At 41.8% G+C, this 27,388-nt stretch overlaps 2 protein-coding genes across 4 annotated transcripts in view; one reads left to right on the top strand and one right to left on the bottom strand.

Moving 5' to 3' along the window:
* Positions 1-23,177, top strand: part of taok3a (TAO kinase 3a) — a 68,209-nt gene extending 45,032 nt beyond the window's left edge. For 2 of the 3 annotated variants that reach the window (XM_084360395.1, XM_084360396.1), the window contains exons 11-21: positions 141-222; positions 4,277-4,444; positions 5,993-6,190; positions 8,077-8,214; positions 13,827-14,063; positions 15,303-15,431; positions 16,363-16,566; positions 17,219-17,458; positions 17,912-18,124; positions 18,562-18,744; positions 21,792-23,177. In XM_084360395.1, the coding sequence (XP_084216521.1) occupies positions 141-222; positions 4,277-4,444; positions 5,993-6,190; positions 8,077-8,214; positions 13,827-14,063; positions 15,303-15,431; positions 16,363-16,566; positions 17,219-17,458; positions 17,912-18,124; positions 18,562-18,744; positions 21,792-21,953 (1,954 nt within the window). In that variant the 3' untranslated portion in view covers positions 21,954-23,177. Of the gene's footprint in view, positions 1-140; positions 223-4,276; positions 4,445-5,992; positions 6,191-8,076; positions 8,215-13,121; positions 13,259-13,826; positions 14,064-15,302; positions 15,432-16,362; positions 16,567-17,218; positions 17,459-17,911; positions 18,125-18,561; positions 18,745-21,791 lie in introns of those variants that run through there. The other variant, XM_084360397.1, reaches the window with a different exon arrangement.
* A 1,170-nt stretch (positions 23,178-24,347) lies between these two features.
* On the bottom strand, positions 24,348-26,166 carry pebp1 (phosphatidylethanolamine binding protein 1). Its single transcript, XM_084359491.1, has 4 exons — positions 25,956-26,166; positions 25,537-25,646; positions 25,061-25,161; positions 24,348-24,811 (listed from the first exon to the last, which is right to left on the bottom strand). The coding sequence occupies exons 1-4, from the start codon at positions 26,088-26,090 to the stop codon at positions 24,594-24,596; spliced, it is 564 nt and encodes a 187-aa protein (XP_084215617.1). The 5' UTR covers positions 26,091-26,166; the 3' UTR covers positions 24,348-24,593.
* Positions 26,167-27,388: the final 1,222 nt, after the last annotated feature.

Below are 27,388 nucleotides of genomic sequence, written 5' to 3'. Positions count from 1 at the left end.
AGAGATTACTCATCACGTTAAACATTCATTGACAGTAAGTACAGTAGGTGCGGCTCTGTCATTAGATTATCACTACTGTTCCTGCCGATTGAAATGTGTTTTGAGAAGAGGAATCACTGACCACCCATCCTGTCTCCCAGGTCTGACCCCTTCCGGAGCTTTGTCGACTACTGCCTACTGAAAATTCCTCAGGACAGACCCTCGTCAGGGGAGCTGCTACGAGTGAGTGGGCGTCCTCTGTAATCCCCCCAGCTGTGACCTCACTTCCTGCCTCAGTCAGTCCCTGAGCCATGCGGATGAGTCATTCCCACCCGCCAACGGCTCCCTGATAAGCAAGCATATACACAGTGTCTTCTTCAAGTAGAGGAATCAGGCACCCTGCTGAGAATGGCTTTATCTCTTTTTTTTCCCTTTGTTGTAACTTCCTGTGCTGCGCCTTGGAGCCATGCTCCTTAAGGCTCCACAGAACTGCACGTATTTGCTGCTTTCACATCAGTCTTTCGATTAGAGTCGAACTGGTATGGGGTTTAAAACGCTTATGCCGCCCTGTTATTCAGAATCTTTACATTTAGTTAGGCAATTTTGTTTGTTTTTTCTAACTTTATTTTATGCCTTATTGAAAGTTTGACAGTAGAGAGATGACAGGAAATGAGCGGAAAGACAGAAGAGGGAGGACATGCAACAAAAGTCTCCAGACTGGATGCGAACCGAGGACGTCCAGGCACTCAGTGGTGCTGTCCGTGTCTTTTCCTTTTTCTAAAACTTTTAGATCATTTTAACAAAAAAGTCCACTTAGTTGAACCTTTCCGAAGTTTCTAAGAAAAAAAGTACGTAAAGGAACGTTATCATAAGAGCATTTCAATCTTCTATTTACAACGTTAATAATGAACCCTAATGCTCAACAACTAGAAGATGTTGTTCTTTCTTCCTGTCACTCTCCACTGTCTTCTGTTAAATGAAAGGCAAAATTATCAAAAATTGATTTGAGTAAAGAATTTAAAGTGAAGCGCAGCTGCAAGTCAAACCTTTTATGATGACATTTCTTTAGCCGAAAATAACCCCATAAAAACACAATGAATTTACATGGCGTTAATCCCTGTATGTTCATTGTGTTCCCCTGTAAATGAGCAGTTGATCTTTTTGTTTGTGTGACCAACAGGTAATCCTATTGGCCCACTAAGAGTTTTATGTTCTTGGTGATCACGCTCAACAGTGCAGGAGCTTGAGTTTTCACACCTGGCTCACCTTAGGGAGGATGAAGGGGAAGATGTGAGGTTAGTTAGCGGTTAAACACAGGGCTCACTGCCGTCTGGATACGATCTACGTTCAGACTGGAATTGACTCTTCCCAACACCCCTGACCCAAATCCTGGCCGAAAAACCATTAAAGAAGGATAAGTACAAAACAGACTTTGGATCAGTGTCGAAGGGGCTGTTTTATACTGAAGGGCTTGGGGGGTGGGGTGTTAGCTTATGATTAATACCCCACTTTCTCTTCTCAGACACACACACACACAAAATCACTCTTTTTTTCATTGCATACACACACATACACACACACACACACACAGGCACACACATAGGCACACGCCCCTCCAAGCTCTTTAAAGGGGAAATCAGGTCACTAATCTGGGGGCCTTGAGCTATCAGTGTTCTAGCTTCAGGTTAAACTCACTCTCCCCCTGTATACCGCATTCAGAGTAATAGTAATTATATACATAATGAAATAATAACCTCTCAGTGACCTCCCATAAGTATTCAATGTTTAAGCAAACAAATGCCCGTTAAAAATAGTTCTGGGTGGTGTTTGGTTTTGGTGCCTTTTTTAATCCCATGAATTAACTAGCAAGCCACAGATATTTCCAGTGCAACACCAGTTTTCCAGGGCACAAGATGATGTGTTCAAATTTATTCTCTAATATAAAACTGCAGATCCTCAAATTTGAGAAGCAGATACTAGTGAATATTTGGCATTTTTCCTTGATAAATGACTTATAGGTGCACTATGTAGTTTTGGGATAGAAATTTTAATCAGAAATGAAAGATCTTCATTGACTGATTACCTGTATTATTACCTCATTAATATTCTAAATATTACAATTACAATTAAAATTTCTTCTCCAAAACTACATAAGGCCCCTTTTAATCTTTCAATCCATTTTCAGAATTGTTGCTGTTTCATGTTTGATTCATTTTGCTACCTTTGTACAGAGCCAGGCTAGCTCTTTCCCCTTGTTTCCTGTCTTTATGCTAGGCTAAAATAAGTAGCTGCTGGCTCCAGCTACATATATGCCATACAGATGTAAGAGTGATATTCATCTAATTATCTAACCCTCTGCAAGAGAGAGTGTTCGTGCGAAATGTTGAACTATTCCTTTAATGCATCAAGCACGTTAGGCTTGCTCTCTGGGGATTGTCACTGCTGCTACTGTAATTGCAGTAGTACTACACTAGATTAAAGCAAAGTGAGTACCAAAAAGTTGATAATAATATGTGATAGAATGCATTAAGTAAATCTCTGAGGATGGATTAGTAATTCTGGGAACAGTTTACATACAGGGAAGGGACTGAAGTTGCTGTAGAAATGCGGTCGCCTCTTCCAAACACTGACCTTATAACGAGGAGGAATCCTAGAGATCACTTCTCACTGGTCGATGGGATGAGTGTGGCCAACCACCCACACTCCGTTGAAGGTCCGTCAGAAAAGGGGACAAATCACTCTCATCTCTATTTTCAGAGAGTGATGTCACTCCCCAGTGTCCTGACTAACCATTACACCAGCATCTGTCACATGGAGAGGAAGGTGTGCAGAGAAAAGGAGAGAGCGCTGGACATAGACTTAAAAATACACTTCTTTTTTATACAGTATACATTTTTTAGTCCCGTACTCTGAGGTTGCATACATTTCAGCCATGTAAGCACACAATATTTTATGAATGAGGATGACTAAGAGGAGGTGCGAATATGTGTGTGTGGTAGAGTGGGTGGAAGAGCCGAGGGGGAATAGGTTGTGTTTTGGTTTAATTGTTATTTTAGTATTGATGTCATTACAGTCCATTGCTATAAAGTGCAAAAATAAACCACGCACGTACATCTTTGCCACCTTATTCTTAGCCGACCCCCACCTGCTTCACCCACACACTCTGACCTGCTGGTTATGCAACACAAAATAAATAATTACACAGATGCACAGCGCCCCGTTCTCCACCAAATTACACCTCCATCACATTACAGAAAGGCTGGTCCTTACAGTTGAACTGGTCACAGCTTAGAAATGTGATCTAAATTAGTTTCACCACCAGACAGTTTGATGTAAAACTGGGTCAGAAAATATAACACCAATGCTGTCATTAAATTATGAGTCTCTTAAATTAATTTTCTTTCCAGATAGGTTAATGTTTGTCAGCCTTTTAGGGCAAAAAAACTCCTGATTTAAAGACTTGAAACCTTCCCTAACCTATCACTCAGTGGTTGTTTCGGTTTCTTAAATGTAATTTAATTGAAGCTGTCATTAACTTTGTGCTAAGGCAAATACAGTCTTGTTTGGTGGGAATGAAAAGGATTAAGAATGTTTACGAAAATCGATTTTATGGATAGTCTTACACATCCCATGTGTTCAGTGTACTACAGGCTGTAGAGTGCTGGGACTCCCAGGACGGACTGAGCAACCTACAGGCGCCCTCTAGTGATAGTCACAGTTGTGGTGCTTATTGAAATAATACACTGGATGAAAGAAGTTGTGGCAATGCAAAATGTAAAATTAGATGTCATTTAAACACAGTTTATAAGATTATCATAATGTTTAATGTTTAGGCTCCTAGTCAGATTTACTGAGAAGTAACTAATCTTAAATCATTTCAGTTTCTGACATCATTTCTTACTAGATTTCCCAAATAAAACCTTAATGGTTTGCTATTATTATTTTCATTAATATGTTAAATGGATTTAAATATGTAACATGTAGTCTGTCATTAGAAATGTTTGGGTAAAAAAAACTATACAGTTGTACGAGAACACACAATAAAGCATCCTTTTCCAAATTTCTATGCTGCTGTTCTGTTAACAATAAAAGTAATCAGCATCACCTCAAATTGACAATTTAACATTCATAAACTGTTAAAGAGAGAGTGAAGTAACAAACAAAAACAAACAAACGTGATTATTATATAAGAACGAATTCTTTTAAATTTCTAAGCCAATTGTTCCCTCCTTCTATCCCTATTTAAATACCTCCGGACCCGGCTAACTAACTCACTCTCTTCTTCTACTCTTTCCAGCATGATTTTGTGCGTCGGGAACGCTCGCCGCGCATTCTCATCGACCTCATCCAGAGGACCAAGGATGCGGTGCGCGAGCTGGACAACCTGCAGTACCGCAAGATGAAGAAGATCCTCTACCAGGAGAAACACAACGGGCCCATGGGAGAGAGCCAGGAAGAGGAGGAGGTGGGTGGAATAGGGACAGGGAAGGGTTCATGTAAAAGATAAGGGGGAGTTGATTGGACAGAGTCTCAGTGAAAAGAAGAAAAAATTCAGAGATGAGAATTATAGTTTGCCAGGAGTAACCATCGAAGGAGGCAAGTGGTTGAAAACACGAGCTCTATTTCAGTTTTAATGACAGCTATTCTCTAACTTTCACATCAAAGATAAGTCCATCTTTTATTTGTTTGTGGGTTTTGTGTCAGACCACATTCAATTCAGCTATAATAACATAGAGGGTAACTTTTGTATAAAAAAAAAGACGCATTACAAGAACGAAAAGTTTACAGGGTGTGCGTATAGTCACAGAGACTTGGTCGAGCCAACTGAGACAAGTTAATAATAACCAAACAGGCAGGATGTTACATAAAGCAGTTTAGGACTGCAACTAACAATAGTTTATTATTATTACTAACTAACTCTGCCAATTATTTTCTATATTTATTGCTGGATTGTATGGTCATTAAATATCTTAAAATATTTACGAATATCCTTCACAACTTGGTAGAACATAAGGGGACGTCTTTCAATTTCTTTGTGTATCAAGCACTGCAGTAGAGGAGCATTTCACTTAATGTGAGTCGAGAATGAACAAGTCTTCGAGCTCAGACTCACAGCACAAATGTGTGACGACAGGATCATTTGTCTGAAGTGATGTTAATGAAACCCCAAGAAGGAGCCTAAGTCTCAAAGATGGAGGAACCAGATACTGTGCTTTTATCCAAAGCGACCTTTTTGACTCTTGTAGTTTTGTCACTTGTAATATAGTTGGATATAACACCGAAATACAGTTGAAAGCTGCTCACGGCACACACACACACACACACACACACACACACACACACACACACACACACACACACGCACGCATACGCACGCATGCAACAGCCTTTCTCCTGCAGCCGCAGTAGCCTGACATTGAGATGAAATGTCCCTTAGCTGACCTGGCCTGAGGCAGGATAAACAGGCACAGACACAGTAGTGTCATCCTACACCACGTGAAGCGATTCAGAACAGCCACCAGACCTCACTGCAACAAGACGCCGCTGAAGGCTTTGCTGAAAAAACGTGCATCCCCAAACTACTTTTTGTGTTCTCAGGGGGGGATAGAGCAGCTGACTATGACATCCTAATACAGACTGCCACTGCAGACTTAACTGAATTGTCTGTTGCAACTTTATGCCGCACAGGTTGTTTCCCTTTATCGATCATGCACACACACTCCGGTGACAGCGCAGTCAGAGCGATGTGCATGAACAAACATACACAAACACATCTGAAACATTTAAGGTGTTAATAAAATAATAGGTAATTCAGTTTGACGTTGACTCTATCGAGAGGTCGTAAGTTATTTTCCCTATATTGAGGCATCTTCCTTTAATTTGGAAAGGCCTGGGAATATTGGGGGTGCAGGACACAGGGGTCTGTTTTTATGAGTATTAAAATCTGTGTATAATAATTGGACAATGTGTTTTATGAATATGTGTGTGTGTGTTTGTGGATGTTGACTTGCAGGACAGCGAGGCAGCCAGCTGTAAGATGAACAGCCTGGGCAGCAACCACTCCATCCCCAGCACGTCGGTCAGCACAGGCAGCCAGAGCAGCAGCGTGAACAGCATGCAAGAGGTGCTGGACGACAGCTGCTCCGACATGACCATGATGCACCCCCAGGACTACAGCAGCACCCTGGAATCCTCCCCACACACCAAGAAGGTAAAGTTCAAGGGTAAAGGTTGGATGATGATGGCAGGGAGTATTTAGGGCCAGATGACCGATCGAATGTCACACCAAACCACCAAACCAGAGCTGGAAACTGGAAAGCCGTGTGGGCAGTTCTTAGCAGTTCCCAAAATCTTTTGTCTGAAGAGATGAGGCCTTCATTGACACCAGCTGTCGTGTTCCACATATGTTAATATTTAAGCAATGGTTTAAACTGGATGGCATGTTTTTTTGCACCATGGCTATGAGTGTTCGACCATCTTCCTTCTCAACAATACAGTACAGTATAGCCTAGCTCAGCCATATGCAGAGACAGCCTGGTGAAAAACCTTTTTACAGGGTCTGAATGATTATGGACAGGTTTCAGTGGCCTTGGTTTGATAATTATTTGATGTTTCTTGGAGCCAATTACTGTGGGTCAGACTACAGTGTTTTACAAGGTAAAGCTCAATGATGCACTTCAACCAATGTATGAACCCACTGATTGTTCAAAACCTGAAGGGAACTGTCAATACACCAAGAAAGTTTAATATAGAAATAGACACCCATGGGTGTACATGTAGGTGCACCGATGATTGTGATAAGTTCAGCATTACCCTAATTTATAATCCTGGTTAAGCGTTTAATTTCCATCCAAAACACAACTATGTGGTTCTACAACAAATAGATTTTTTCCCCAAAATCCAACGTATCCAGTGGATACGATTAATGACTTTTAAATCACACAAGACTTACAGGTATCTGTCCACTTAATTGCCTTGATTTCCATTCAGTTTTTCAGATGTCCTTCTGCTATAGAGACAAACAAATAAACACCAGTACAACACTACTCCTCCTTTGTGGAGATACAACCTGATTACAGACAAGGACAACTTTTTGACATTCTCAGTTATTGTCCTCTTATTTGATTTGAAGTCTCACAGTAGTAAACACTTTTTCTAAAATGCCATGTACCTACATTTCTAAGGATAAAAGCACAATCAACAAAAACAGGGACACATGGCTTTGTAGAAACATTCAATGGACTTCTCTCACTGTTTTCAAGTAAATGTCTAACCCCTCCCCCCCAAAAGGAAGTGGAAATGGAAACCGTTGACACACTGTTTGGCAGATCGCTTCAAGTTCATCACCGACACCATTCACACTCTCTGAACAAAGACTGCGTACACATGTCTGCAAGCGGCACAAACTCCCCACCATTTCCCCACTTACAGCTCTGTCATCCTGCACACACACACACACACAAACATACACTCAGTGCACACAGGTCAACACAATGCCTGACATTCTCGTTGAATATCTCATACGACTTAAAAATCTGTGAAGAGAGGGCTGTCACTGCTCTGTCATTCTCTTTCTTCATCAGCTCTTTGTATTTTGACAATGCATGAATAAGGATGTCACTTTATGAACAGACAGCCAGTGTGTTGTTTCAAGTTCAGGGGCTGAGCTGAGAACAAATGAAAGTGACACATTGTTTTCAGATGCTGATGAAGTTTCCTCTTCACATGAATCGACTCTTTGGTCCCCCGGCTTCTGAAAATGTTTAAAATCCGTTTCCAGTGGGGGGGAGGGATTGAGTGTTGACATTTCATCATGTTTTGCAAGGTTACAGTTGACACAGTTTAAGCTGATGATTCCTTTTGAAATTTTACATTCCATGTGATTTGAATCAACGGGGAATTTTGTTATTTAAAAATTCACAAAGATGGTGAAGAGTTTAAACACTGGCACAGTTTTGAGTGAGTCAGAATCTGTCCTGTAGCAACACTCAGCTTTCACCTTTATCTCTTCTCCTTGTTCACTTCAATGCCATTTTAAGAGAAAAGAAAGACTTAATCGGTGACTTGTTCTCATTTGTCATTTTTTATTCCACACAGGACCATCAGTACAACTGGGACGATGGGATCCACAGGGACCACCGGTCAGGACTGAGGCCGGCCTCCTCCGACAAGAGCAGCCAGGCCCAAAACTACAAGAACCAGGGCCGCTTTGCCACCATAAAATCAGCCTCACTGGTAAGTTTGACAAACTCTTTTCTCTTGTCCGTTTACTCTTCCTGAGGATCCTCAAATATGTTTTTATGCGCTGTCAGGGTTTCAGAATCATTAAATTGTGGATCACTCATCTTGAAAGTTGTGTTGCGTTTAAAAAAGCCAGAAAATAGAGAAAGCCGAAATCTTTCACAGAGCATTATATTTACACCATAGCAGCATATGAAGGCACAGAAGGGCCTTTTTTCCCTTCTCTCTGTGACAACCTGCCCCTGATTATGCCGATTGAGTGCTGTATAAATACAAGCTGGTCTTTTCTTTGTTGGATTAATTTTGCTTTTTTAAAAAGTAAAATCTCTTTTTCTTCCTATTTATTTTCCGTCACTTCAGTCCATCTTTCTGTCTTTACCTCTTCCAGTGTCTTTGTCTCTGCTCTCCAGTTTCGGCTCAGTCTCTGTTCCCATCCTGTCTTCCCTCTCATTCACTTCACTCTTTTTGTTTTCTCCCCTTGTACTATGCTTCACATTACCACTCCCCTCCCTCCGCCCTCTCCTTTATTTCTCAGTCTCCCGCACTTGATAATACATCATTCTCAGATCTGACTCAATGTTCTGAGTTGAAGGGGGTGGAATTCTCTCTCCCTCTCTCTCTCTTTCTTTCTCCATGTCTCTCTTTCTCTCTCACCCTCCCTGTCTGTTGTCATGGAAACCGGCTCTAGTAACTAGTAAGTAGTTGTGGTGTCGTGTGTGTGTACGCGCGTGTATGTGTGTGTGTTTACTCATCCATGACCCACAGGTTTTACTTGGGAGCCCCTTCTGCTGTCAGGTCTTAAACCAGACATGAGAGAACACGAGCAAAGAAAATCAGCGTCTGTGTCCTCATGCTGCCCTTGAACCGAGAGTGAACCGCTGATAGTTCAGACCTATATGTGTGGCTTTTTATTTGATTTTATTTTTTTACCATAAGTCTCCTTTATCTTTTCAATGTAAAATTTGAGGCTTCAAAATAAATAAATGCCACAGTGAAGAAGGTCTCCATGAACAGCAGCTCTCAAATTTTGCGAGTAAGAGAATAAATAAATGTGTCCACCTTAATGAATCTATTGATGTTGTATCTAGTGTTTCTAGACCAATGTCATACTTTTCCTTCCACACGCCGAGACAGTTTCATTTCAAACATGTGTTGTCTAACACTCTTGGCATTATCATCAGAGGCCTATGTACCAGTGGCTGCCAATCTTTTTTGACTTGCGACTTTTTCTTTTTGTTTAATATGAATAATCTTTAGAGGTCTGAAAGTATAACATTGAGGAAGCAAGCAGTACAATAAAGTCTAGATGACAAAAAGAAAATAACTAAAATACATTTTTTGGAACCCCATTGCCACACAAGATTGTTATAGTCTTAACTTTGTTTTGTATCATAATTATGACTCATAAACACATACTTATGCAATATGATCATAAAGTATCTAGCCTATAATTATAATATATCTTACTATTTTGACATATTATCTCATGATAATTAAGTCATTAATCTGAGGAGATAAATTAATAGGAAGAAAAAAACGTTTATATACCATTACTGAAGTTGTGATGCTCATTTTAAGGTGGAGCCATGGCTTCCCTATGAAAGGGTTTACACAGCATCACTTGACATTCAGATTCATCCTCTCCCTTTTTTTTTTACTCACTCAGAGAGTTACTGTCTCTTGTCTGACAGCTAATACAAGTGCTTCGAACTTCAGCAGAGCAAGCTAACACCTTGGTCGACAGATACCGTCACCGACCACGTTTGTCAGACAATTAGAGGAATCTTCACCATAGAGCAGGCTTTGGCATGTCTGCAGACCAAGCTAACAGTATAAGCTGCTAACAGACATCGAGCCAGGTGTCATAAGCTAGCTGCTAGATGGGTCAATGTAGTTTACCATAGCTGCCAGACCCCAGGAATGTTTTGCCCAACGTTCCTGTTTTACTTTTCACACCTAATTTTCTTAATATTAGAGCTAGCAAACCTGGTACTAGATGTAAAGAAAAATGTGTCTTCTGAGTGTGGTGACAATATGCCTACCTCTTCCTCACTTTACACAAGGAAGTCTCTCTGATGAACCATGATGTCAGAGAACAGGGGTTACAGGACACATAACCATGATCAATTGTAGCTTATTCTGTGTCCTCTATCTACACAACATAACCTTAAAAAGAAAAATCTCCCTTGTCCCCCCTTTATTACTTGCTTGCCATTTATTTATAAGTTAAACAATCCCTTTAACATCACAGAAATTGTCAGCACACTACAGAGTTCCTGTTTAAAACTAAAAAATTCTGGCTCATTTTAAGTTCAGGATTAAAGTCAAACTAAAATACCTTGGATTTAAGCATCAGAAGTGGCGAACGCTGTGTCGGCAGCTCCGTGTAACGGAGGCTGTCTGTCTTGAAAAGAGGCGGCATTGTGTAAACCAAAGTATCTGTGTCGTGTGATAGCGCCAGTCCTGCCCGCCGGCGCTGAAAGAGATGACATCATCGCTTTCTGCCGAGCGCAGACGTCCTCAGATTGGCCTCGACTCGCTGAGACTGGAATCAGCAGGTAGACAAAGAGCGATGGAGAGAGAAGAACGGGGGGTCCAGATGGTGAGGGGTGATGAATCGCCAGAGAAAAGAGAGAGAGGAAGACAGGGAGCGGGAAAACAGAGAGAACATTAACAAGAAGAAGGAGGGGGAACAACATACCGTCAGTAATGTGCAGCCTTAAAAAACAAAAACAAGTCCCTGAGTGAGAAAATTTGTGTGAGAGTGAGATTCGAAGAAATGAAAGGGTGAATTGAAATGAAAGAACATGATGGCTGGTGAGACAGACAGCAAAAATCAGGGGTATGACAAGGACTGATAAACAGAGGTGAGACAAAAGAGCAGTAGAGATTGAAATCTGGACTGACAACGAAGGACAAGTGGGGAAGAGAGACAAAAAGAGGGTGATGTGCTTTGTCACCCAGAGGTGACAAATCTGATGTAGTGGTTGGAAAACAGAGAGAAGACGGGGGAAAAAAGAAGAGAAGGACAGAAGGAAAAGAAAGAAGGAGAGCGGGAAGAGAAATTATTGCGGGAGATGGTAGGAAAGGGGAAAGGACGAGGAGGATGGGAAACGGCGGAAAGAGATGGATGTAAAATGAGAAGGAGAACGAACGTGAGACACAACGAGTGTATGAAATGGGGGGCAGGGGTTATTATAGGTCAGATGAAGTAACTGACTGAAGCCTGCATGAGAGACGGCATCATTGTAAAATATTTCACCTCATCTGCCGCTCGACTCGTCCTCTGCTCTCGGTTGCAGATCGTAACCTGACAGCCTGTAAACCTCAGCACGTCAACAACAGAGCACCAGATTAAAGTTTCAGACGCATCAAAACATGCACCATCCCCATCAGTCAGCTCTTTTTTGGTGACAGCTGAAGCTTATAGCTCACAGCAATATGCTTCAGTGGTATCTGCTGTGTAGTTATAGAAGAAAAGTATTAAAAGACTTGTTTCACAGGTAAATGTCAGGGGTTGTGTTGAAACCAGATGCAACTCTTTTGTATTCGCATCCCTTTTGAGGCCCAAACAGATGACAGATGAAAACAGGACAATAAACAGGGGTCTTGAGAGGCTTTTTGCTTTCCCTCTTTAGCCAGATGACTTCACCATATGTTACTATACATCTGTAGCAGCGTTCAAAGTACAGCCAAGTCCTCTTCTTCTTCTCTCTATTACCTGACAAAGACCCAGTTTAGGATTAAACGTTGTACATCTTAAGGAAGAACATGACAGTGTTGCAAGGAAGATAATCTTCTATTCTTTGGCATAAAATAATATCAGTGTTCTGCAGGGTTTTTTACTCAAATCATCAGCAAAATGAAGAACAGAACTGGCTCTACTGATTCCCTTTCATAATTAATTCAATCAATGTCCTTTAGGCTATTACCAGCAGAACAAGTGTGTGTTTAAAAACTGTGATGAGGCAGAGCTGGGGTCATTGGCACCAGACACTTGGTGAACACACAGAGGTCAAACTCTCTATGTGGACTTTTGTTTTATTTAATTTAATACAGACGAAATACATTTGTGAGTGCTCGTCCTACTCCTTTGTTTTTACACAAATCAAACACATCAGCTGCCATCAGTGCTGCATTTCTTCTATTCAACAAAGCATGCCATGCAAAATAAGCAAAATAACTAAGCTGCTCAATTCCCACTGATCTCACAGGAACATTCACCTTTCGCCTGCATGCCCCCCTCCTCTCCCTGAATATGATCTCCTTTCCAGTCCCTGAGCCTTGTGTGAAAGAGGCCGTCACATGACGTGACTTGGCCCTTTGTGGCAGCATGCAGGGTGGCAGCGAGGCAAGTGACTAGGATTGGGAGCTGCTGTTACAGTGGGGTATTGATTCAGCACAGATTAAGGAGGGAGGAGGGGTGCTTAACCTCCACCTATTTTCACACCACCCCCCCTGCCCCCATCCTCTTATTTCCTAGACGCTCTTATTTTACTTCTCAATATTTCCATTTTTTCTTTTCCCTTCTCTCTCCCAGTCACTCTCCATCCGCTGTTTCTCCTTTGCAACCACCCCCCACCCCCACCCTTCATCTCTCTGCCTGCTCCTCTCTGACCCCCCCTCTCCACCCTCCTCCAACTTCTCTCACTCTTTCTCAATGAGGTATTCATGTGACCCACCTGCTGTCCGCCGCTTAGCGTTAGCCCGACTAAAGAGCTGCTCTGTGCTCTTGTTGGCCCGTGCAGTCGGCCTGCCTCATTCACAGTTCACACGCCTGCCTCGGCCGCTGCGTGCCCAGGGCGCGAACCAAGGAGAGGGTAGAGGAGGGGGTCGACGTCCAGTAAGGGTGGGGTCTCAGGGTGGCATTGGAGCTCAGACAGGGTTCTGTCGGGCATAGGATGCTGCACAAGGTTCCTGGATGCTGGTGCACTTGGCTAAAGTCGCCATCATGTTTGGCCTGAGGAGTTCAGGTGGAAGTTATGAGAAGATGCGGAGCGAGTACTACCTAGATGTGGAGAACCCTTTCTGCCCTCAGGTTGGTGTGTCGGGTGCAGGTTTTGCAAAAAAAAAAAAAAAAAGGGTGTCAGTGCTGTGAAGACATGCCATTAATGGTCCATGACTTAGGTTAAATCTAATTATGTGTCTGTTTTAATATTGTTTATTTTATTTAACTTTTTTTGCTCCATTTGGTTTAAACACATTTCAGATTCTATGCAGTTGCCTGATCTATGCAGTGACTGTGTATGTGCGATGGTCAGATGAAAGGGCTTTTGTTGAGCTCTAGTGGTATCTTCATTGAAAGGGGTTTGACAGTATTTACTTTTTTATGGTCTTTTTATGCTTTCTTGCTTCTGTAAACTGACAACTGACAAGTGTTTGCTGACTGATTGCAGCAGTTGAACTGAAATGCTTAACATCCATTGAATGAATTCTGTTTTCTATTTTTCTTGGATGAATTAATATTGGACATTAATATAAGGACAGGTGACATGTTAAGTGTTTGGATGCACGTCGTATTTTAATCTGTTGTGTCTGTGATAAGTGATTTGGTTTTTGTTCAGGTGTGGCAGCCCTCACATCTCCAAACTTGTCTTACTCCACAGGTGACCAAGCAGATCCACGAGCATGAGCAGGAGAGCGAGCTGCGGGAGCAGATGTCGGGCTACAAGCGCATGCGGCGGCAGCACCAGAAGCAGCTGATCGCCCTGGAGAACAAGCTGAAGGCCGAGATGGACGAGCACCGGCTCAAGCTGCAGAAGGAGGTGGAGACACAGGCCAACAACGCCTACATCGAGCTGGAGAAGCTGGCGAAACGCCACACCGTGCACACTGAGAAGGAGGTGGGATCTCTGATGGATCGGGGGGGCATAAGTGTAGTAACCCCTAAGTTATTTCACAGATGATCATAGCGGCCTACTATGCAACAGGTGGCTGGGGGATAAGGTCTGCATTGGAAAAACAGGGGAGGACATGTTGTTGAAAGTTTAAATGATTCTAAAGCTGCTTGTTGAAAAGTTAAATTCTGTTCAAAAACAAGCTCCAACCTCGGTCTTACATTGAATGCCAGGAAAGTTAAGATGTTACACACTGCTGCCACCCAATGATACATAAGATGAAACACAAGGCCAGAAGTAGGTCACATAATGTCACGCTCTGAAAAACAAGCTGCATATCTCTGTGATTAGCACGCAGCATGCCGGACCAGCCAGAGAGATAATTTATCTACGCATATACAGTGGACCAGCATGCAGCCTTAAGCAGCAACATAAACACACTGTCACATGTCACATGTGAGTGACATTTCACTCAGCTAAAGCAATAAGTCAGTAGATAGTGACATCGACAGGATGTCCTCTGGTCTGAAAATGGGCTATTCTGGCCATTAAATCTGCCTTAATATGAATACTTTTATCCAGAGCCCCATTTGCTGCAATGTTTTTGTCTGTCTGGAGTGGAAATCAAACTCCTGACTTAGAGCTGGAGTATAAATAGTCTTAATCAAACTACTGACATTATAAATGCCCCACCAAAAAGTTTCTCATATTGCAGGTTTGTTTAAATCTCTATAAACAACAGCCAATAGCATAAAAAGTATAATATAATATAATATAATATAATAATATTATATAATAAAAATTAACCAGCAATCAAAGTAATAATTATATTATATCTTGACTGATGTTTCGTTGATAAAATGCTGATAAACATGTGTCATAGTCTTTATGAGTCTTGTTTTGTCAAACTAACAATCCAAAACCAAAAAATATTAAGTTTATAATGATAATAAAACAGGAAAACAACAAATCCTCTCATCAGACGACCTGTGACCTGAGAATGTTTTGGCATTTTCGGTTCAAAAATGCCAGAAACAATTAATCATTATGACGATTATTCTGATCATTTAACTTGACGTACAATAGATTTGAGGTGGTATTGTGCAACCTTTGTTATAACATGACTTTGTTTGTTCGCTATTCAATGGTGAGCTTGTAGCATATATTAAGTTAAGGCCTCCATGCTAAGCTAACATCCCCTCGCCCCTCTTTCCCTTCCATTTCATGTGACCCCCACCCCTTCAGATGAAGACGGCGTTGACAGATGAGAAGAAGTTCCAGCAGCAGATCGTGGCACAGCAGAAGAAGGAGCTGACCACCTTTCTGGATAATCAAAAGAAGCAGTACAAACTCTGCAAGGAGAAGATTAAGGAGGTGTGCCGCTTGTTTGTTGCTTTCCTTATTCCTCCTTTGTACGCCTCGCTCGTGTGTGACACATGGCCCTGTACGCTGTTTACTGTTGAATCAGCCCTCCTCCACACAAACATTCAGTACCTCCGAAGTGGTTTTGTTGGAAGTTGTGTTGAGTCACTCAGCCTACTCACTATGTTCCTACACATGTATGTACACAAGGACATAAAAAAAACACTACACAGCTATGCACACAGAGTGCATTTGTGTGCCTCCACAACCTTGAAACTGAGTCCAGAGTGTACTCTTGTGGGCTGGGAGTGTGATACACTGTGTTTTTCAGTGACGAGATAAGTGACCAAAATTAGGTCAGCACAGTTAAAAGAAAGCATCGCTGGCATGGAGAGATATTTCCCACCAACTGAGGGCTATAACGGAATTAGACACCACAGAGAGCGGGGATCAGGCTCATGTGTTAAGTGCATTAGCTCGAATTGTAGATTACCTTAAAGCCCATGAAAGAGAAAGAGAACTCGTACTGAGGAGGGATAGATTTGGCTGGAGTTTTTCAAGCCTCCTCTCAGTTGTAGTTCGACAGAGAAGGTCAATTGGAGTTTGCTGTCAACACTATTCATTATTTAGACAGTGTTTATGGATGCTTTGTTTATTTTCACATTCAAAAATGCACATCTAAGACAGAGTCTGAACATTTTCTGCTTCTACATCTTTTTTTTTTTCACATACCCACTTGTTAAGACTAATATGTCAAACTAGTTCCTCCCCCACAGTCCCAAACCAGCCAACTGTAGTCTGAACTGATATTTGCATGGATAAATGAAACGTAACCACGACCCAAAATGTACCAGTCACAGTTCAATTTAACCGATAACTCGCTACAGCCCAGTACCAACTCCACTGTCCCGAACCTCACATTATTTCTCTGCTCCCTTCTCAGGAGATGAACGAGGACCATAGCACACCCAAGAAAGAGAAGCAGGAGCGTCTGTCCAAGCACAAGGAAAACATGCAGCATTCCCAGGCCGAGGAGGAGGCCCACCTCCTGGCCCAGCAGAGGGTATTCTACGACAGGAACTGCCGCGCCTTCAAGCGCAAAGTCATGATAAAGAGGCACGACTTGGAACAGGAACAGATCCGAGAGGTGTGGTGGACGCACATGCTTTAAAACATCACATGCGATCAAAATGGGCTAAATTGAAAGTGAACTCAGTTGTTAATTGAATTGTTCCAATGCACAACTCAAGTCGACCAAATCATAAAGTTCAAGAGTTTAAACTGAAGTAAAACCCCTGTTTTTTTAGTTGTTTGTGATGTTGGTGTAAACAGGCCCAATGTGATTAGAAATACAAAATATTTTTCTCAGCAAACTGCAAATAATTAGACCCATTGTTCTTTGGATCTGTGATGTGTTTTCTATTAACTATAAGAAGATTATTAATCCAGGGTAAAGCAAGGCAACAATGTCATAATCTGCAAAGCTGTTGTGTAAATCTGGACAAAGTCTCAGAAGGTCCTAAAGCTTTCCGTGGGAAAATACACCAAACTCTGAGTCAGGTTTTAGAGGGAAGTGTTAATGTTTTGTACAATAGAAAAAGTGTTTCAATAGAGAAGCGAATGGGAAAGATTTAATGTGCGGTATTTATTGATCCCTCAGCCGTTGATAATGTTCTAAGCTTGAAACAAACCAAGAGGAAAATTGATTTCTGAATGTGAAAATGCCAAGCTGAGCAAACAATGTCTCCCTCCCTTTCCTTTCCCCACATTCCTCCATCTTTCCTCCTGGTCCTCCCCAGGAGCTGAACAAGAAGAAGACCCAGAAAGAGATGGAGCATGCCATGCTGATCCGCCATGATGAGTCCATGCAGGAACTGGAGCACAGGCAGCTGAAGACCCTGCAGAAGCTGCGGATGGACCTGATCCGCCTGCAGCACCAGACGGAGCTGGAGAACCAGATCGAGTACAACAACCGACGCGAGCGTGAACTCCACCGCAAGCACGTGCTGGAGCTCCGGCAGCAGCCCAAGAATCTCAAAGTGAGTTGACACGGAGGCAGATTTCACAGATAATGGTGGTTATTGTCATGAGGACACAGGTGCTTGAGATTCAGGGCTCACGGTAAAAAAAAACATAACGCTTTTGTTTCCAGAGTCATTTTTAAAATGTTTCTTGTGTCTTTGAAAAGATGAATTGGATCCACCTCTGAGATGGCGCAAGCCATGAGCAACATCTTTTATGTTGTGGGAAGTTTTGATAAAACAGTGATGCAAGATGGATGTAACAAATTATTTGGGAAAAATGGTGCGATAACATACAAAATATGTCATCTCTGAATGTCATTCCAGTTTGATTTTGCTATTGAGGATGATAAAAACTAGAACTCATATTTTTGCCGCAGGCTAATTCAAACCTTTAACCTTTAGCCTTTAATTAAACAGTCTACGTGCTCTTCTCGCTGTTTTTCTGTCCGTCTCCGTCCCCTCCACCAGGCTTTGGAGCTGCAGATCAAGAAGCAGTTCCAGGACACGTGTAAGGTGCAGACCAAGCAGTACAAGGCCTTGCGCCACCACCAGATGGAAGTTACGCCCAAGGCCGAGCACAAGACGGTGCTCAAGGCGTTGAAGGATGAGCAGACACGCAAGCTGGCCATCCTGGCTGAGCAATACGAGCAGAGCATCAACGAGATGATGGCCTCGCAGGCGGTGAGTGGAGACGCGTTAATGTTCGTATAAATGCATCAGTTTATAATTACAGATAAGAAATGTTGGTCTTTGAAGGCCACGCTCTCCACCTGTTGCTCATGCTTTTACCTTTTTCTTCTTGTTGTTTGTCCTCATCTTATCTTCGTCATCCTTCCCCTTTATTTCACTAATGTTTTAATCAAATCCCTAACTCGTCCTCCTCCCCTCCATTTCAATATGTCCTGTCTGTCCCTGTTATCCTTCCACTTTTTTCCATCACTTTTCCCCACCTCTACTCCCCTCCTCTCTGCCCTGTCTGTCTCTATTCCCCTTTTCTCCTCTCTCTCCTTCTATGTGTCTTACCCCCACCCTCTCCCTCAATCTACCCATCTCTCTCTCTCTTTCTGTCCCTTTGTACCTCCCTCTCCCCTGTTGCGGTCCATGGTCGGCTGTGTCAGCTGCGTCTGGACGAGGCCCAGGAAGCTGAGTGCCAGGCCCTGAGGCAGCAGCTGCAGCAGGAGATGGAGCTGCTCAATGCCTACCAGAGCAAGATCAAGATGCAGACCGAGGCGCAGCACGATCGCGAGCTGCAGAAGCTGGAGCAGAAGGTGTCGCTGCGCCGGGCTCACCTGGAACAAAAGGTGTGGTGAATGAAACGCTCATTCGCACTTCTCACTTTATAGGAGCCATACGTTTAATTTGTTTGACTGCTCTGAAAGACATACTGTAAGTGTTTCTCAACGCCCCAATTAATGCAATGCACAGTCCTTCTTAAAAGTACAAAAAAAAGCCTTTATTAACATGGATATTAAATTGCAAAAACAAAATATTGTAGAGAATTAATTTTCTTTCAGGTATAAAAACAGCTCACCTCCTGGAGTAAACTTACGCTTCAAAACCAGCCACCAGTTTGAGTTGCAAGGCACGTTCGATCCGTCCACATACCTAATTAAATTTTAACGTTTTACTTTAAGCACAACGCTGTTTATCCAAAGTGCTTTTTGAACACAGGGATAAAACTGTGCAAAATAGAGCAGAGAAGTAAAATACAAATCACAAATTTATGACAGTTAACAATTTATGAGACAGGGAGCAACTAAGACTTTAAAAGAAAAGAAAAGAAATGAAGACACAATGTCAGGCAAGTTTGCTAATGTGTCTATTTTAACATTTTCTGATATTGTTGAGTCAGTTAGAGGCCACCATAATTCGACATGACATGACAGCAGGCTTTTTACACACCTTCAAGTGGGGTCATTTAAACACAATTTTTCGCCTTAAGGTGTGTTGAGAGTGAACCGATTAAGCTCGTAGATTACTTAAAACTCATCAAATACCTCATGAAAAGGACACTGTCTGGAAAATTGTCACAAACTCTAACATAGGTAACACCCTGCATAAGAAGACATTAAAAAAAAACCTCACAACATCAACTATAATATAATAATAATTGCACTCTCTCTTCCAACATCCTGCTCTTACGGGATTTACATTACACCACATACAGGAAGTAAACGAAACCTTTTAAGGATCTGAAGCATGTGTAGGCAAACACAAACGGGCGGTAATGAGTTGAAATACAACAGTCGAGCGCTGGTTTCTGAGCACGCCTCGATGCTTAAGCGAACAGGTCCAGATACACATTTGCATCCACCTCAGCAGGCAGTGCGGGCATGAAAGGCGACCCAGACAGACACATTCATGAGTTCACACAGACACACAAACAGATTTCCCTCACCACAGGTGGTGATGACAGCGGCAGGCCTTCCTGCAGGGAGCCGACAACCATTTCTCTCCACACTCCTAATGGTGTTGAAATCTCATTTAACAATATTATTCTCTTATTGTCTTACTTATAATAAGACACGGCTCATACAGTTTAGCTTCTTTTAATAGCTTGTTCTTAGGTATTTTGTGTATGTGTCCACCCTAAACTGCTCAGTGGAAACTTTACATTTATTTTGAAATGATAAATTATGAAGTAGTATTAGTCATGACATTTGCAAGCCGTTGCAAGCTGACAACCAGTTTGCTTTCCTACTTTTTTAACATTAAAACACAGTTTTATCAATCTGTCTCGATCTTATGTAATTTGGTTGCATGACACTCGAGATAGAGACGCATCTTTGATGTGACTATTCAGCAACCTGCCATGTGTACCAACGACATGTGATAAGATTAGAACGGCCGAGTACGCCTCCTTCCGAAGTGACCGACGTCATCGCTACAGTCTAGTAGACAGCACTCCGACAACAAAGGAAGAGACATTTGAAATGCCGCCCTGATCCAGTTCTGCTGGGCCCAGTCTGAGTGAGCTGCGGTGGTCTGTCGCCATCTCCTGGCCGCGTCCAGACCTGCACTCTGGGACTGGGATGATGTCATGGTTTTTGAAGCACTATTGTCCTCGGGTTCGGTTCATGGTCAAAGTCTGGAGTTTTCTGTGCATGCTCAGTAGTCGGCCAGATTGCCGTATTGCACCATGCAGGTCTTTGTCTGCACCTGTGGATGTGTGTGCCGAGTTAATGTGGGTGCACGACTGAAAGATCCAGCAGACACAACACAATAACCCGACTAATACAACTCAGCACACTTACACCTTCACAATATGTGTCAAGTCTGCATCCAGTTACACATATCACAGTGTGCCACATCTTTAAGGTTATTTTATACGGATATGAAATGGCTTCAGGGGGTGGACAAAAACACCACGAACAACTCTGCAGTGTCATGAAAACCAACACAATGGCTCTGCAACGAATACAACATTTGTAAAGGTGTCACTGTGACTGTGTTGGAGTTGGTTCAACTCTTTTGTTTGTTTTGAGGCTGCAGCTTGTACGGTGGTGTATTGAACTACATTATACTGTAGGGCTTTTCTCTTTGTGTGTCTACCTGGTGAATACCAACTACAGAAATTTGATATAAGACCTGGAAAAAAGACGTGCATGATGATAGAGTATGCCCTGGTCCCATATAATAGTTTGCACCTACAGCACATACTAGAACTTTCCAACCTCATGTTAACACCAGTAATAATGGCTGCAGTCCACTCAATGACAGAACTTTAAAACGGTTGTCTCATTTTAATACCAGTGCCTCTATATGACCTTGATATGTAGACAAGACCATCAGCGAGAAGATTGGCTATTCAGGCAGAGTGCTGATGATGAATCGAGGGATATCATAGATACATTACCTCATCGACATGCATCCTGCAAACAGCTGTGCTTCTCCCTTTAACCAGCCAGATCCAGATCTTTTGACAGGAGGCAGCGGTGCTCCACTCTTGTCCACAGGGGGCGCCAGAATCAATAAAAATAGTTCCTTGTAGATGCTTTAAAATACAGTGTTAATGTTAGTAGTTCCACATGTGCTTCTCTTGCTATCTAAAGTTAAATCATTAAATTATTAGTCCAATGATCTGCTGTTACGTCCTCTGGATATCATGTATCAGCAAGATTATTTTATTAAGTTGCACACTGTTTTGACAGTGTCCTTTTTTTCTATTTTAATGAATTTTTGCACACTTAAATTATTAGTAGTTCTGTTATATAACTCATACCTTACATAAAAGCTGTGCTCGGTTGTGTTGGCAATGCCAACTAAGTACAACTAAAATAAAAACATTACTGTGAAAAATTAAATTGTCTACTCCAGTATATTAACCCCAAATATCCCTTGTCCCCAGATTGAAGAGGAGCTGGTTTCCCTTCAGAAGGAGCGAACCGACCGGATCAAACACCTGCTGGATCGCCAGGAGCGGGAGACCGACAGCTTCGACATGGAGAGCATGCGGCTGGGCTTCGGCAACCTGGGCACCTTGGACCTTCCCAAGGACGACTACAGATGAGGGGCTGCCATCGCCACCGCCATCTCTCGTGGTCCACGGGCTCAGTACACCCCTCCTCTGTTTTTACCTGACCCGACCTGACAGTGCAGGTGTTCACTGCTGCTGATGCCCTCACTCAAACACAACACAGACGCAAAAAAAATAAATATAATAGAACGGCTCCAGAATCAGCTGTTTTCTGGGCCGGTCAGACAGAGTGGATGGCAGGTTTTAGTGCCCCCAAACCCACCTAAACATCCTCCCCCTCCTTGCCTCTCATGGTGTCACAAGATGACAAAAAAATATGCTGGATAACTTCCTGTAGTTGTCATGTTTTTGTAAGAATAATGATAACATAGTCACAGTGATTCTTGTTTCTTGTGCAATGATGACACTTTTGGTGTGACTAAAAGTGGGAGACGAGAGAAGGAGGGAGAGAAAAATGAGGGTAGTTCGATGAGCGAAATCGCTCCACAACCATGCATTTTTTTAGAGGTGATACATTGTTTTGGTTAGTTTGTTTTTTCAGTCTCAAACGGTGCAAAAAAAATACGTCTCAAAGCGATAAATCAAACAACCAATCCTTCCACAGCCGCACATCTGCGCTGCTTCTTTCAACACTTTTTGGTATTTATTCATCGAGACATTTTTATGACAAAATTTGAATAATTTGATACTTTGAGAGACAAATATCACGATGTACATACAGGTACGCTTCTGATAAATGTGACTCCTTCGGGTGAATTTGATTACTGTGGGGAGGGTGAATCATGATACTCAATATGTGTATCGTACTGATTTCTCTGCACTGGCAGCCAATGTGAATAATAATACATGTGACACGTGAACTCCAACTCCCAGCTAGCACAAAGGGCTTCATGTGGGGAGGGGGCGGGGGGACTTGTACTTTGTGTATAGAAGGATTTATGGAGAGCTTTTACTTATTTTCGTATTGTATTTTAACTGTCACTCAAATCAGAAAAGAATTTTTAAAGGCGCTTTTTTCTCCCCCCTCCTCAGATAGTATTTGAGTCATCTATCAATGGGATTTTCATTTGATTTTTCTTTTTTTTTTTTTTTTTGCTTTACACAACTCCCAAGCTGTGTATTTTCTTATCAACCAGACCAGTATGATGCTTTATTATTGCATGCACTTTAATTTTTTTTTTCCAGGTTAAAAGAAAGCATGAATCTGTCAGAGCTTTTAATTATATTTGTAAATAAAGTGCTCATCACACAAACTAAGGATGTGTTGTTCTGTATGTCCAGCGTTAATTCCTCATGTCATCATATTCACTTTGTGCATCAGCAAAAAGCAGATACGATGAACAAACCAGGAAAAAATGTAATTGTTTAAGCCTGCTTCATTTAAATGTGCCACATGGCTGCTGTCTGAAGGGCTCCTGAAAACTATGGAAGACCACAAGTAAACCTTAGTGACTGGTTTATGTTGTTATTGTTAACAATTAATTAATGGATTAATATTTGTTTTGTAAATTATTTTCATGATTCCTCTTTTTATTGCCATTAAAATATCAACTAATAAATTACTTTGTAATTTAATCTTTATATTTATAGATTGATAAATATTCATATTACAGTGAGTTATACATTAATGAAATGCTTGTGGTCTTCCATAGAAAACATGTTCAACAATTCATCAAGTCTACTCTGCAGAAGAGGCCAACTGATTTTAAAATATCATACCTGATATAACAAAGCTTTGTGAACATGAAATCCAGATGGGACTACTGCACTGTGCTCTTGTCTCTTTTTCAGGTGTTCAAATTGTACTATTAGTAACAGTAGTACGACATAAAACACAAAAATAAGTCAATGCAGTCATTATCAGGCGACTGTCTGAAAGATCTACATTACACATTGCAGAGCTGATAAAGCGAGCTGAGGTCACGGTACATAAAAATAAAGACCCAGTTGTGAGCAAGAACAATGGTTACTAAAGGTGTGTTGGATAACAGAGAGCAAAGTTCATGACAGGTACTCGTGTCTGCAGCACCACGTTAGTGCCAAGGACTATTTGGTAGAACAGTTATAATATGGTAATGTATTTTCTAAATATATGTAATAAAACAATTGCAAATAAAGCTAAGTGTCGTGCAAGGAACCCTAAAAAAAAAGGGTTATTACATCACCGAATCTTGCTTTGGTGCCAGACTGTGCAGTGAACTGTGTTCTTTCATATACTGGCAGGATTTCTTCCTCAGAAGTCATACAACGCGTAGATGTTAAAAAATGAATTTGATCTTAATGGAACAAATTGCTCTTGTTATTCCTCACATTAATCATCATTATTACTTTAACATATTTAATAATAAGATGCTATGGATGACTCAATGTTCGAGTGTGTCTCTCAGTATTTATCAGCCATAAAACATTCGACAAAGAACACAACCATTTCAGTGTGTAGCAGATTTATTGCAGAATAGTGCAGGAGATGATCTTGAGCAGAGCGGTTAGTATTGAAAATGGCATGGTTAGGCAACAGTGGGAAAAAATAATACTGTTAGGTGGCACACTCACAATAAATGCTTTGTTACTGTTGGGGTTTTTGCTGCTTGCAAGAATGGGAATTTCCAACAGACCAGCAGCCATCGAGGGAATCCCTAGTGCTGAACGCTTTAGAGTAGTCTTTATTTTTACTTATTTTCCGGCCAGCTGATCGTACAGTTTGGGGACGTAGTCGTCCCACTCAGCCTGGTAGCAGGTTCCCGCCAGCGGGGCTCCCAGGTTGTATTTCTGCCTGAAGCTCTGGAGCTTGAACTTGCCGCGGCCATTTCCAGAGCGGTTAGTGAGGACGGCCTCGGAGCAGGACAGGCTGTCTGTTTGCTCGTACACCAGCCACACGTACCTGTGGAGACCTGAGGGGGGTCAAAGACAAAGGTTTTTAATTGTTGCATTAAAGTACTGCTGGAAAACAACCAATTAAAACTACCTTACTACTACTTAACAACCTGTGAACCCCAGGAATATGTGCATTTGTGTAGGAACATCAGTCATCCTGAACTTAACCCCAAATATGGAAAATTTTGCAAAATCAACAAATCCATCCAATCATCCACTGGCTGAACAGCAGGACAACCATCACTATTTTTTAAAAGAGCTCTTACCTGTGCCCTGAGGAGGACCTGAGCCCACGTAGTCCGACATGACGCAGCCAGAGGACACATCATTCCCTTTCATGTTGACCACCAGAAAGTGGTGCCACTCCCTTTTGTGAGAGGCAAAAAAAAATCTAATTTAATTAGAATAAAATTGTTTTCATTGTGTTTTTATACGGACTACAAAGTCATACACTTTAGGTTCTGTCATTAGGGAGTCATGTCTTAAAACAGACTAGTGTTTTTAGTGCTTACTTAATGAGATATTATTTTTTTATTATTGCCATATCTTTAAAAACACCTATTGACACAATATAAACCAGGGGCCAGTGACCACAAGACCGAACCCTTGTGGCTCCCTACAGTGCAGAAATAAAAGGCTCTTAATGGCTCCCTTACAAGTCCGACCATTAATTGCATTTTAATGGCACCATTTAAGTTAATGGTGTTTGTCACATAAGTTGCTGTCTGCCTGCTCCTCCCACCTGAATTTGGGGTCTTTCCTGCTGGGGGCGTCAGGGTCGGTCAGTGCCAAGGTGTACAACTTACTGGAGTCACATCCTTCCCACTCGATGCATGTGGGTCGGTTCTGCACCTGTAGGCGAACACAGTGAAAATGACCGGCTGGATAGTCGAGCTTTGGCAGCTCTGACAGCCATTTGGGGGCGCTATTCGCCATATTTTACAGCTGCAGCCATGCTGGACGCATTATGTAACCCAACCCATTGTTGTCAAACAATAACGAACACGTTGCTACCAAATAATCATCTTCAAAGCAGTGTTTATTAATAGAAGTGCGTATTAGCATGGTGCTAGCAATATAGCTTTTCAGCTAACGCTCAGAAACGACGCTAAGTTAGCTAAGTTGTTAGCTTGGCTAGCAAACAACAGTTAGCTGACTAACCTGTGTCGGCGTGAGCACTTTCCCGAGCTCGTCGATTTCCACAGAGCCGTATTTGACGGTCAGGGGATGTGCAGGCTTTTCCTCGACCTCTGTTAGGGCAAGAGGTCCGGTCCACTGGCTCAGATCTACGGGCATTTTGAATGAAAGTCAGATTGCAGACGATGCTGACTAACTCCTTCTTGCAGTCACACAAAAACTGCCAAAAGTGCCGCGTTCATGTACCAACAGGAGATATAGGAACTGCTGAAGACTTGGGGCGCCTGCTTAAAACGTTGAACCAATTGAATCCAAAATATCTAAACTTGTGAACTTAAAATCATCCTTAAACGAACTACGGCAGGTTTTTAATAACATTTTCAAAGTTAATTCTGTGCTCAAGCGTTGATAACACCAGATAGTTTTTATATAAATTCCCATTGGTAGGTCATAATCAAGTTTGTTGACCATACTAGTGATATATAAGTAATGTACATGTGCTGATATGCCTTCGTAATTAAAACACTAAGTCAAATGGAAGGTTAATTAACTTATTTATGCTTCCTGTTTTTGGCACTATGTAGTGATTTACATTTTTCCCAGTGCTTTGTCTACACGTGAACTGCACAAACAGCACCAGCTGCATGTGGCCGCCAGAGGGCGCTGTCGCCCCACCGCCACCTGGATGGTGATTCGCTAAGGTTCCTGTCAATCACATCACCTGTCCTGAGTCCGTCCCTCCTCCAGCTCACATGCTCCATTAACACACTTTCTGTTTCCAGACAGGATCCCATTTTTAGAAACTGGGGCCTGACTATAACAGGACTGAGGAATATTTTACATGTCAGAACAGATGACTGTGCTTCCTCTTTTTAAGATGCAACATTTTCCCTCTGTGCAGTGACAGGAGATCAGTATAGTAGTTTAGAGCAGCCAGTGGTAGTGAATGAATGATGCCTGCAATCTCATCAGGCAGTGGTTTAAATTTGCATCCCACAAAACCCACAAACATGACACACGAATTTAGTAAGATTTGGTCACATCACTTCCCTTTATGTGGAAACACTGTTGTAATGATGTAATAGTAGCTGAATTATATCATTTAGGCCCAGTAATAAAATAATAATAATTATAATAGTAGTAATTCCACTATCTCAGTGCCAAATATTGTACTTTTTACTCCACTACATTTATCTGACAGCTTACTAGTTACTTTTTTAGATTACATGTTTTTTCACTCCCCGCTTGAGAAAATTTGGTACTTTTTAATGCTTCTGGTAAACTAAAGGATTAGAAGTTCCTTTATGGGTTGATACGTTTCTCCTTCTTCTTTAGCTAAATAAATCATTTAAAAATCATCTTGAATTAGCTGCAAAATAATTAGCAGAGCTGTTTTTCTGAGCTCATAAAAAATGGCTTTTTAGAGATATGTGGTCCTCACAAGATGCGACAGACAG

The sequence above is a fragment of the Pagrus pagrus genome (genome assembly GCF_965226575.1).
Source record: "Pagrus pagrus genome assembly, chromosome: 8".
Taxonomy (NCBI): domain Eukaryota; kingdom Metazoa; phylum Chordata; class Actinopteri; order Spariformes; family Sparidae; genus Pagrus; species Pagrus pagrus.
Note: the sequence above shows the minus strand (reverse complement) of the source record. Positions and strands in the feature narration are given on the sequence as shown.